We start from the raw sequence: 13,240 nt of genomic DNA on the forward strand, positions 1-13,240 counted from the left end.
ACACGTAAGGGAAGATGGCACAATCTGGAAAAGTGGATCCGTTTGAACAACCGCAGCTTTGCGATGACACAGAGGTTTGTGAAAAGACAAAGATCACTTTTGTCTCTGGCTTAGGAACCAGCTGCCAGCAATTCAGACAATCGTCTGAGTGAGCTGACGGCCGGCCCAGGCTCCGAGAGGACATGGCCTGGACGTCACTTGGAAAAATTAAATTAACACAAGCACCCTCTGCTTTTCCTCACCCAAATCTCTGTCTCAAAAGTATTCTCAGCTTTACCTCAAAAGCACTATTTTAAGCTTAAAAATACAACCCCATTACTCAGGCTGTATGCTGGAAGCTACTTATCAACCAAGGTCAAAGGACTACTGAAGGATTTATAATAGACTTTAATGTCCGCACACAGCAGACATTTCATGGGTGATTCACCTACTTGATGAGGGAGAAACTATTTCTTCCTCGTTTGGAATATTTAGTGAAAAACAAACTACATGACCGTTGTCAAGTTCTCGGGCCAGAGATCAGGGTCAAATTCTATTACATATAGAATAGACCAACACTCTATAATTCTATTACAACTCATTTCAAAGAACTGAAATGACTTATAAGAGATTTTGACCCGTATTCCTCTTCTTATTCTTTTGAGAGTACTAAAATATTTCACATATGTAAAGTTATTGTGTTATTACATTGGGTATTGCTGGGAAATAACTAGAAGCTGGAAAATCTTTCCTTTATGGAAAAAAAATCCTAAAGAAAGGCAATGCCAAAGCATGCTCAAACCATTGCACAACTGCACTCATCTCACACACAATAGCAAAGTAATGCTCAAAATTCTCCAAGCCAGGCTTCAACAGTACATGAACCGTGAACTTCCAGATGTTCAAGCTGGTTTTAGAAAAGGCAGAGGAACCAGAGATCAAATTGCCAACATCCACTGGATCATAGAAAAAGCAAGAGAGTTCCAGAAAAACATCTACTTCTGCTTTATTAACTTCGCCAAAGCCTTTGACTGTGTGGATCACAACAAACTGCGGAAATTTCTTCAAGAGATGGGAATACCAGACCACTTGACCTCCCTCCTGAGAAAGCTGTATGCAGGTCAAGAAGCAAGAGTTAGGACATAGAGCAACAGACAGGTTCCAAATGGGGAAAGGAGTACATCAAGGCTGTATAATGTCACCCTGCTTATTTAACTTATATGCAGAGTACATCATGCGAAATGCTGGGCTGGATGAAGCACAAGCTGGAATCAAGATTGCTGGAAGAAATATCAATAACCTCAGATACACAGATGATACCACCCTTATAGCATAAAGTGAACAAAAGAACCTCTTGATGAAAGTGAAAGAGGAGAGTGAAAAAGGTGGCTTAAAACTCTACATTCAGAAAACCAAGATCATGGCATCCAGTCCTATCACTTCATGGCAAATAGATGGGGAAACAATGGAAATAGTGACAAACTGTATTTTTGGGGGCTCCAAAATCAATGCAGATGGTGACTGCAGCCATGAAATTAAAAGATGTTTGCTCCTTGGAAGAAAAGCTATGACCGACATAGACAGCACATTAAAAAGCAGAGACATTACTTTGCCAATAAAGGTCTGTCTAGGCAAAGCTATTGCTTTTCCAGTAGTCATGTATGGATGTGAGAGCAAGACTATAAAGAAAGCTGAGCACTGAAGAATTGATGCTTTTGAACTGTGTTATTGGAGAAAACTCTTGAGAGTCCCTTGGACTTCAAGGAGATCCAACCAGTCCATCCTAAAGAAAATCAGTCCTGAATATTCATTGGAAGGGCTGATGCTGAAACTCCAATATTCTGGCCACCTGATGTGAAAAACTGACTCCTTGGAAAAGACCCTGATGCCGCAAAGATTGAAGGCAGGAGGAGAAAGGGATGACAGAGAATGAGACAGTTGGATGGCATTACCGACTAGATGGACATGAGTTTGAGCAAGGTCCAGGAGTTGGTGAAGGACAGGGAAGCCTGGCGTGCTGCCGTCCATAGGGTCTCAAAGAATCAGACATTGCTGAGCGACTGAACTGAACTGAAGGAAAAAAATCATCGCAGTGAGATCTAATTCTCAAACCCCACTGGTTTATCTCAGAAAATTGAGATGAGAAATAAGCACAGATGAGGTTTCAGCAAAGATGATGGCAGAAATGGATGGCTACAAAAAGCCTTCTGTAAATTTGGACAAACAGAATTTTGAGTAACTACCACCTGTGCCTCAAAGCCCCTTACCAGTACTCTAAATTACTCTTCTTCTCCAGGTTACTTGTGATCACACCTTGCTTAAGTACCCTGCGTATAGTGTAGATGCGCTTTATCCTTCAGGGTAATGGGAAGTAACGATGAATCTGAATGCCTCGTTCCTCCCCAACTCGCGCTCAACACGGCATGCATCCTCTGAGTCAGAACCTCCTAAACTCTCCTCACCACTGTGGTCAAGCCTTTTCTTTCCATTAAACCAATCCTACAACATATCTTCCTCCAGGAAGCCTTGACAAATAATGCAGGAAAAAAAAAGGGGGGGGTAGCAGCAAATTTCCACGGTTCCCTTCCCAAGACTACATCACTGAGGATTTCCATTCCTTTCCAATCCCACGATGTCCACAAGACCCTCTGCTAAAACAATTATTAATTCATCTCTTCTTTAAATGTTCCTTTTCTTACTGCTTTTGACTGTATCTCAGGGGAAGTGCATGACGGGCAAAATATTTCATTATGTGGAGGGAAATTCCCTCTCCAGCACAGGAGACAAATTTAGGTAGAAAAGGGCCTCCATTTATTCCTTCCTCATTTATTTACTGAGCGCTGGTCACAAGCCAGGAGCCACGGAGTGGTAGGGGAACACTTGACGAAAAAGATAAAAGTTCTTGTTCTTGTAACTCTACATTCCAGTATGGGAGACAGACAGCAAACACAAATAGGACAGTTAGGGAAAAGGAGAGCCGCTGAGAGGCACAGCAAGCAAGGTGGGCAAAGCCAGCAGTGTCCTTAGCTAGGGTTCGCAGAAAACTCAAAGGAGGGATTATTCCAACAGACAAACAATACAGGAATGTGATTCCATTTAAAAAAAACATTTTTTTGGCCAAACTGCATGTGGGATCTTAGTTCCCAGAGCAGGGCTCAAACCTGCATAACCTGCACTGTCCAAAGTCTTAACTGCTCAACTGACAGAGAAGTCCCATGATTCCATTTTCAATTCTCCTTTTATCCAACTAACTACACTTGATCCTCACTATTCACAGATTCTATGGTATTTGTGAATTCTCCCACTCACTAAAATTCACTCGTAACCACCAAATCAACGTTCCTAGTGCTTCTGAGGTCATTCTCAGTCTTATGCAGAGAAGCAAAGTATGACACGCAAGTTCCCATTTAAGGTCAGACAGGGTGACACTCCGCGTGGTTTCAGTTCTCATACTGTAAACCAGAGTCCTTCTTACAGTCTTAACTTCAGTGCTGTGTCTTTCTTATTTTCTGCTTTTTGTTAATGATTCTGCTATTTAAATGGTCCCCAAGCATACTGCTGAAGTGCTGTTTCGTGTTCCCAAGTCCAAAAAAGGCTGTGACTTGCCTTCTGGAGAAAACATTATGCATGTGTTAGATACACTTCCTTCAGGCTTGAGTTTATATCAGGTGTTCTGGCCACGAGTTCAATGTTAGTACATCAGTGATGTACACTAAATAAGGTCTTTAAACCTTAAACAGAAACACACATGCATAAGGACAGGGATCAGCTCAGCTGATAAACACGTGACCAGAGGCTCACAGGAACCCAACCTGGTATTTCCCCTAGGAACAATGGCTCAATATTCACTAAGTCAGTGTTCTCAGTGACTTTATACCACACTAACTACCTGTGTGGATCACAATTATCTGGAAAATTCTGAAAGAGATGGCAATACCAGACCACCTGACCTGCCTCTTGAGAAATCTGTATGCAGGACAGGAAGCAACAGTTAGAACTGGACATGGAACAACACACTGGTTCCAAATAAGAAAAGGAGTACGTCAAGGCTGTATATTGTCACCCTGCTTATTTAACTTCTATGCAGAGTACATCATCTGAATGTACTCAACATTCAGAAAACGAAGATCATGGCATCTGGTCCCATCACTTCATGGCAAATAGGTGGGGAAACGGTGTCAGCAGTGTCACTGCAGATGGTGACTGCAGCCATGAAATTAAAAGACGCTTACTCCTTGGAAGGAAAGGTATGACCAACCTAGATAGCATATTCAAAAGCAGAGACATTACTTTGCTGACTAAAGTCCATCAAGGCTATGGTTTTTCCAGGAGTCATGTACGGATATGAGAGTTAGACTGTGAAGAAAGCTGAGTGCCGAAGAATTGATGCTTTTGAACTGCGGTGTTGGAGAAGACTCTTGAGAGTCCCTTGGACTGCAAGGAGATCCAACCAGTCCATTCTGAAGGAGATCAGCCCCGGGATTTCTTTGGAAGGAATGATGCTAAAACTGAAACTCCAGTACCCTGGCCACCTCATGAGAAGAGCTGACTCATTGGAAAAGACTCTGATGCTGGGAGGGATTGGGGGCAGGAGGAGAAGGGGATGACAGAGGATGAGATGGCTGGATGGCATCACAGACTCGATGGACGTGAGTCTGAGTGAACTCCAGGAGTTGGTGATGGACAGGGGGGCTTGGTGTGCTGCGATTCATGGGGTCGCAAAGAGTCCAACACGACTGAGCAGTCGCAAGTGAGAATTCACAATAGATGGATGACGGCAGAGAAAGCTTCAGTGAGGGCACCAGCCTCCTTCCTCTTTAATAGAGAAAATGGTCTGACAGGCAACAGCATGGAGCCAGAATTCAGTTCACTGCTGTTTTATCGTTGTTGCCTTTAATTTTAAGGTTGCCTCTTTCCAAAGCAAGTGATGCTGGTTCTCATTTAATGGTGGGAATGTATGGCTTTTTCAGTCATTGTTTTAAGTAAAAACCAAAAAAGTAGGCAACATGAAGAAAAGATTGAGTAAAAAATAACTTACTCGTGGAATCTGAAAAAATGATAGAAATGAAATTATTTTCAACACAAACAGACTGACAGAAAACAAACTCATGATTACAAAGAGGAAAATTAGGGAGAAGGGATAAATTAGGAGTCTGGGATTAACATATACACACTAATATATATAAAATAGGCTTCCCTGGTGGCTCAGCAGTGCCAGGAGCTCCTGCAATGCCAGGAGCCGTAGGAGACAAGGGTTTGATCCCTGGATCAGGAAGATCCCCTGGAGAAGGAAATGGCAACACACTCCAGTATTCTTGCCTGGATAATCCCATGGACAGAGGAGCCTGGCAGGCTACAGTCCACAGGGTCACAAAAAAGTAGGATGCAACTTAGAGATCAAACAAATATATACTAATAAAATAGATGATCAACAAGGACCTACTGTATAGTACAGGAATTCTACTCAAGATTCTGTAATAACCTGTATGGGAAAACAATCTGAAAAAGAATGGATTTATGTATATATGACTAAATCACCTTGCTTGTATACGTGAAACTAACACAATATTGGAAATCAACTGTACTCCAATATAAGATAAAAATTAAATTTAAAAAAAATTCAATGGGGAAGAAAGAGATGGTTCATTCAAAATTAATAGTCTGCAAAAGTGGGTACACAGGATAGTCCTTTGGGACTCAAGAATAAAGTATCAGAACTTTTATTTGTATTTTTAATCTTTAAAAAAATAAAGAAATTAAGCTCTAATATATATGAACAACAACAACAACACGGAGACGGCAAATGGATAAAGCAGAGGCATGAGGTACTCAAGGGTACCTGGTGTAAAAATGAGTAGATACAGAGAAACCTCAATTAAAACAGAGTCTTGAGGCCAGAAGTGGGAGCCTTCAGAGAGCAGAGCCCATTGGGAATAAAGACTTCCTCTTCTCACCTGGCAAGAGCTCAGCCAACGAAAATCCAGTGTACTTCAAACTCTTCATTTCTCTGATGGACTCTGTTTATTACAGCCCTGCCAACTTCCTTTTCTATAAAAGGGCTCTCTCCTGGTTGCAGGGATCCGCATGTGGCTTGCAGACCTGCCCCCCGGCCCCATCCCACCCCACACCCCCTAAGGATTTGCTGATTCTGAATAAATCTATTTTTTTGCTGGAAAACTAACTGGCAGTCCACTTGTTTCAGGTCAACACAGGACACAGCAGAGATCAAGGTGATGGATGAATAACTGTTGGAAAATGCATATGGAGTAGAGTTTGGGCCTAGGAGTGAAATTATGTGGATGTGGATAAATAATTTATCCTGCATAAACCTCAGTTTTCTTACCTGGAAAAGGAGACAATATGAGAATGAGAGCATTATCTCAATGACTTAATGAAATAATGTGTAAAGCAGCAGTCTTGAGAGTTTTTAGTCTTAGAATCCCTATAATGCTCTTGTAAGTTATTGAGATGGGATTTCCCTGGCAGTCCAGTGGTCAGGACTCCACGCTTCCACTGCAGGGGCCATGGATTTGATCCCTGGTCCGGGAACTAAGATCCTGCATGCCACACTGCAGGGCCAAAAATAATTAAGAAGGAAAAAGAAAATATCTGTTAAGAAAAAGTTACTGAGAATTCTAAAGAGCTTTTGCTTATGTGGGTTACATCTATCACGATTCAGTATATTAGAAATTCAAGTTGAGGCATTTAAAAAAACACTTATTAACTAAAGTAACCATAATAAACCCAATTATTGTTTAGTGGCTAAGTCGTGGTCCAACTCTTTTGGGACCCCGTGAACTATAGCCCTTCAGGCTCCTCTGTTCATGGGATTTTCCAGGCAAGAACACTGAAGTGGGTTGCCATTTCATTCTCCAGAGGATCTTCCCAACACAGGGGTCAAACCTGGGTATCCTGCATTGGCAGGCAAATTCTTTACCACTGAGCCACCAAGAAGTCACAATAAACCCAACAGATGCTAGCAAAGTATTTTTTAAGATCAAGCATGGCTCAGACATTAAAGAATCTGCCCGCAATGCAGGAGACTGGGTTTGATTTTTGGGTCGGGAAGATGCCCTAGAGGAAGAAACGGCAGCCCACTCCAGTCTTCTTGCCTGCAGAATTCCACGGATAGAGGAGCTTGGAGGGCTACAGCCATGGGGTTGCAAAGAGTTGGACATGACTGAGTGAGACTAACACTTTTCCAAACAAAAACACTTAGAAGAGTGGCACTGCCTTGCATATCTGTAAACCTCTTTAATATCTGGCTTCACAAAAGGCCTTTGGACTCTCACACCTGCCTCTGCATTCAATCTGATGTAGTATCACATTCGATGTAGCCTCTGGGAAACTATACTGTGTACTCATGACAGAACAGAGTGAAGACAGGCCAGTAACATCTTACTATTATTACCAGGAAAAGTTTTAATCTCATGGGCCATCTGAAAGTGTCTCCAAGACCTCCACAGGTACCTGGGACACACTGAAACAAAGGGTTTAGAGCAGTGCCTGTCACGAGGTAAATCCATAATAAACATTAATTCTCTATTCCTTTTATTCTCAGCCTCAGTGTTGTTAGAACATGAATGCACTAGAGTGAGGCCTTCTTCAGTTCACTACAACTGTATAATATCTAGTTTGGTCATGTAACTAATAAGCTCTATAATTTACTAGCTGTGTGATCATCTTAATCTGTGTTCAAATTCAAGGATCCCTGGGCTTGAAAAGGGTAAAAAAATTACGTATCTGTTCTCTGACACTCAGTTACTGCATTGATGACCAGAGGCAATAAACCACAAGTGTACCAGAGATGCTGGCCTCAATTGAAATCACAGGTGTTTTACATAGAAAACAGACGACCAGCAAGGGCCTACCATACAGCACAGGGAACTACATTCAATATCTTGTAATAATTTATAATGGAAAAGAATCTGAAAAAGAACAGATCTATATACACATATAACAATCACTTTGCTGTACACCTGGAACTAACACAATACTGCAAATCAGCTATACTTCAAAAACAAATTCAATAAAAAGAAATCACAGGTGATTAAATGGCATATTATGGTTACTACAGATATCTTGAAAAACTGTACATGCTCATCACTATTTCAAAATAGTTATGTGTTAATAAAGAAGCACAGGTGACTTCCCAAGTGGTCCAGTGGTTAGCACTTCATCATCTAATGCAGAGGGTTGCAGGATTGATCCCTGGTTGGGGAACGAAGATCCCACATGTCTCACCACCAAAAAACAAAGCACAGAACAGAAGCAATATTGTAAAATACACAATAAAAACTTTAGTTTTTTTAAAGCACATATATTACAATAACAAATTTTGAAAACTATCTTGACAGCTGTATTCAATACAAGTGGCTTGTTTTCAATCTTTTATACTTGACTGTATGGAATTAAAAACCTTGTTCCAAGAAAGGGGACCACTTTGCTCCAAGAAAGGGGCCAAAGCTGTTCATGCAACCAAACAGGTGGGAACTATCTATTTTAAGCAGTTCACTAATTACTCTGAGACCAAGTTCCATCACTCCAGCTAGAGTCTACGGAACATGATGCCCACGGTGAGGACAAACTGAAGACCCACAGCACACCTAAGTGCGTTAACAAAGCACTGCAAGAATCCAGTTTGTTTTTACACTAACATTTGAGAATCTACAAAGTTAAATGCTTTTAGACTAACTAGGCCTAGGACAACAAAACTGTTGCAAAGTTAAAAGTGAAGCACATATTCCCCCAAAGTACCTTTTATCACGGTTTAAAAACATATGGGACAAATTCCAACAAACAATAATGAATAATTTTGCAAAGACTCTGTCATCAACATAATTTGGGTCTATCGTTGAACAGACTGAAGCAACGTTTCGATAATCAGAACACTAACCTGGACATGTATCACTAAGGTTTGCTTAACATCAAAGTCAAAGTGTTTGACCCTCAAGTCCTAAAACAGAAAAAAAATAAAAGAAAAAGGAAGAAAAAGAAAACAAGGAAGAAAAAAGGAGAAAGAAAAGCATTTTCCATGGCTGTGGGGCAGCCATTAATCCAACCAGCTAATTTTTCCCAATCACATTTAAGCAAGTCCATCTATTCCATGCCTGCTTTCTCAGCAGCATATCATTTTTTTTACTTGCAAAGATAAAGACAAACTTAAGGGTCTCGCTTCATCTAACAGAACAAGGTAAAAGTCATACTAGAGTGAATGAGATGTTAAAACCTAAGAGGGGAAAAAAAAAAAACTGCACTAAATTGTAGAAATCAGGTTGGTGCCTTAGAATGTCACACCAACGCCAAGGACAAGCAGTTACTGAATGCATGCTCTCTACCCGTATACCTCTAGTCCCAAGGATGCAATACCATAACCTTCTGATTCACTGAACCAAAGGTTAAGTAATAAAATGTAGGAATGTTGAGGAAGCAGCGTACCCTGGGTGAAAGGCCAGATTATGGGATTCAGAGGTGGAAGGGCACTCGGAACAGGGGACACGCATAGGAGCGAAGAGTCCCAGAGGAGGGACTCTCCGTGTACAGCACAAGAGGGAGAGGGCAGCGTCTGCGTTAGAGGGTTGATGAGAGAAGCGGTGAGAGATATGCTTTATGAAAACATACTGAGCTGGAGTCTTAAAACCTTGAAAACTGGGCTCGGTTTAGACTTTACCCTGCTGGCCAAGGAAGGCTTCCCAGCAGGGAGCTAGCATGATCACCATGTGTCTTGGGAATAAACAATGGACACTGATCCCATAAGCTCATCTGTCCTAACAGTGGGCCTTTTTATCAAACCCAGATTCATCACAATCTATTGTGTCGGCAACTCTGGTCAAAGTTATGTGGCAGCCTGGATGGGAGGGGAGTTTGGGGCAAAATGCATACATGTATGTACATGGTTGAGTTCCTTTGCTGTCCACCTGAAAACTATCACAAATACTGTTAATCACCTATACTTCAATACAAAATTAAAAGTTTTGTGTGTTTTTTTTTTTTGAAGTATCCATTGTGTCTAGGGAAATAAATTTTCTAAATGATACTCTGGGGCAATTTTGCCGCTACCTATACCTTTGAAATGCAATTCAATTTTCTTGACTGATGATAAAAATTAAAAAGAGAAAATACCACTCTTGTTACTATAACTATGGAAATAAAACCCATGTTTTTAGGATATGTTTGCCTTAACTATGCTAAACTCAGAATACTTTTGGAGAGAGTTTCTCCTATTAAACAAAATTAGAATTGATAATTTTTTGTGAGAAGTGTTGACTAGGCATTGCTAAATATACTTTCATCTAGGAGTTAGTACCCAGTTAACACAAACAAAGAAATTAGCTCCATCTGACTCCCAGAATTATTGGCTACTTACTAACTGGCACCTGAAAGCTCATGACCAAAGTATTAAGCAGAACTACAATCACAGAAGAGTGCAAGGATTCTAAAAGAAATTTAAAGGAAAAAGTTTTTGCAAAGGAAAAACAAGGAATCCTGTGCATATTATTGTATACACACACATATAAATATATACACGAGGATCACCATCTCAAAGTAATAAATATGAAAGAGTTGGTTTGTTTCTTTGTAACTGAATCAAGTCTTCCCAGTTGAAAAGCCCCTAGAGATCTCTCACTGAAACTGACAAAGCCGTCAGAAAACATAGAATAGGTTCCTCCCACTAAAGTGAGGGGGTAAAAAAATGCGAGCGAGATGGTAGTTAAGCCGAAGACTTACAAATATGCCCAATGAACGACCCTGAAAGGAAGTGATAAAATTCTCAACTGTGTTTATACTAGGGAATCGCCCCCAAGCCTAAAGCCACTTTAATCGCCCCACTAACAGCAGTCTTTCCACAAGACCTAAGCAACCTCACTCCTCGATAAAAAGTGGAAAGACCAAGAGTTTTCACCTGGGTTAAAGCCCCGCTCAACCACCGTTTCGGATCGAAAACTAACACGAAAGCAACCTCCTGCACATCCTGCCGGCCCTTCCAGCACCGCTGTTCGAAACGGCCAAGTGCCTAGCACAGGACCTGTCACAGTGTTCCCAGTAAAATGTCCTTGTCTTATCCCACGGCGGAATGGGGATTCAGAAGGCAGTCGGAGACCGTCTCCACTCACGCTTGGGTAGAGGACGACAGTCCGCACCAGCAGCCGCGGGGGCCAGCCACCCCCGCTCCCATACCACACACTTCCTGCCGCTTCCATCACCTCCACACCACAGCTTGAGTCTCCTGACCAGTTTACAACTGCTACAGGGATCCCTGTGCCTGGGAGGAGTTGGGAGAGGACGGCTCCCTACCGCCCCCCCGCAACAGCCCCCCCACAAACTCTTCACTTGGGGCCGCAGGGAGAACCTAAGAGCAAAGGCAGGAAGCGCTGGGGCAGCCCGCCGACTTCGCGTTCCACGGGCCTCGGCCGGTTACAAAGAACTGAATGAAGCTACACGGGCCGGAGCGGGCCGGTGGATTGGGGGACAGTGGGCGCGAGCACCGCGGCAGGGCGCCCCAAATGAAGCAGAGCGAGCGCCCGGGCTTTGCACGTTTCTACTCTGCAAAGCGCTGCAGCCTTGGGAGTCGGGGGGCAGGACAGCCAGTCCGGAAACCAACTGCACTTTTAGACACTCGGACTCCCCAAACTCAGAATGACCCCCCACCCTCCATGAGGCTCCCGGAGCGGGCTCCGGCTCACACCGCTCCCAGAACGAATGGGGCCCAAGCCGAGCCTTGGCGGCGCCCCGGCGGGTAGCGGCAGCCCGGTCCCGGGCAGGCGCGCACCGAGTGACCGTGCGTCCCCCGCCCAACTTTGCACCCGGCAGGGCCGCTCCCCCGAACTTGGCGGCGGCGGCGGCGGGGACGGGGTGGGGCGAGTACTCACCAACCCCATACTTCTGCCGCTTGGTCGGGATCCAGCGGGCCATGGCGGCGACCTCGCCCCGCGGCGGCGGCTGCGGCGGCTACAGCTCCTGGGGCTCGGACCGCCACCGCGCTGCGCACCGGCGCGCCCCGGGCCCTTCCGCCATGTTCCGGCAAACTTCGCTCGGCCCCGCGCGCCGCGCCGCCAGCTATACGCTCCGGCTCACACCGCGAGCCGCGGTCACCTGCTGCGCCCGGCAGCCACGCCGCCGTGCGCGCCCCTCCCGGCGCCGCCTCGGCCCCTCCCGCTGGCCGCGCCCTCCGCCCGCCAAGGCCGCCTCCGCGACACGACCCGCGGGCGCCGGCCAGCCAAGGTCTCCACGCTCTCCCGGGCCCAGGCCGGCTGCGCCTTGCACACTTCCCGGGAGCAGTTTCCCAGCACAGACTGGGGTACGGTTTTTTTGGTGTGTTTTTGTTTTTTTAAATCCTTTTAGTGTTTGGCTTCTTGCCCCTCGCCGTCCCCAACCGGGCTAAACCCTGGAGCCTGGATCCCCGGCGGCGGGGTGTCGGGAGGGCTGCGCTCGAGGGGTCGGGCACCCCCAGGCGGAGCAAGCGGGAGTAGATGCGGAGTCCTTCCTCACCGCGCGCTCTGCAACATCTAGGGGAACTAGGATGAGTGCATAGGATCTAAGATAAGTCGTTTCTAGCCGCCCGGGCTCTCGCAGTGCCAGGCACTCAACCGGCGCTCGATAAATATTTGTTGAATGAATGAGCAGCTGACTACTGCGTTCACCCCCTAGAGCTTTCGTTGTCACCACAAGAGCCGGAAGCCGGACTCCAAGGCAAACGTGATCTCCTGTGGCCATGGTTCATAGCCTTCAAAGCAGGAACATTTGTCTTCTGGTAAATAGAGAACTAATGGGAAGGAGCCGGGCTCCTCAGAAGTATCAAGTAGTTTCTTAGGGGAGCCCCTGAGCGAGAATTATGTAGCGAGTTCTGACTTGGAAATCTTATGTCCCCGGAAAACACCTGGGCTCCTCCCCAGCTGAAGAGACTCAGACCCAGCTAAAGAAATTTAGACCTACATGGTCCAGGGGAAAGCCCGCCCCAAAGACCTCCCTTTTCCAGCAGCCCTAAGAGTGTTCCTGCGGGGAAGGGGACGAGCACATCCGAATCTTTCCTGTTCACTAGCTGCACTGTTCAGAGTCAAACGCAGGGACTGCACATTTGAACAGCCCTGAGCTGTTGGCGTCCTCTGAAACTCTCCTCCTGGAACTCACTTCCATCTGGAGAGACCTCAAGAATGAAGATTGGATCCGAGTCCCAGGTGGCTGTGGGGCTCCTTGCTACCTAACCCATAGAAGTAAAATCTCAGAGTAAATGACCAGCTGATTCGGGTTCACCATCTGAGAA

General features: G+C 44.8%; 1 protein-coding gene across 3 annotated transcripts in view; it reads right to left on the bottom strand.

The window, feature by feature from the left end:
- Nucleotides 1-12,074, bottom strand: part of DOCK5 (dedicator of cytokinesis 5) — a 276,297-nt gene extending 264,223 nt beyond the window's left edge. For all 3 annotated transcript variants that reach the window (XM_060410889.1, XM_012118981.5, XM_027964319.3), the window contains exon 1: nucleotides 11,850-12,074. In XM_060410889.1, coding sequence (XP_060266872.1) covers nucleotides 11,850-11,892 — 43 coding nt within the window. In that variant the 5' untranslated portion in view covers nucleotides 11,893-12,074. The remainder of the gene's footprint in view (nucleotides 1-11,849) is intronic.
- Nucleotides 12,075-13,240: the final 1,166 nt, after the last annotated feature.

The sequence above is a fragment of the Ovis aries genome, chromosome 2 (genome assembly GCF_016772045.2).
Source record: "Ovis aries strain OAR_USU_Benz2616 breed Rambouillet chromosome 2, ARS-UI_Ramb_v3.0, whole genome shotgun sequence".
Lineage (NCBI taxonomy): Eukaryota > Metazoa > Chordata > Mammalia > Artiodactyla > Bovidae > Ovis > Ovis aries.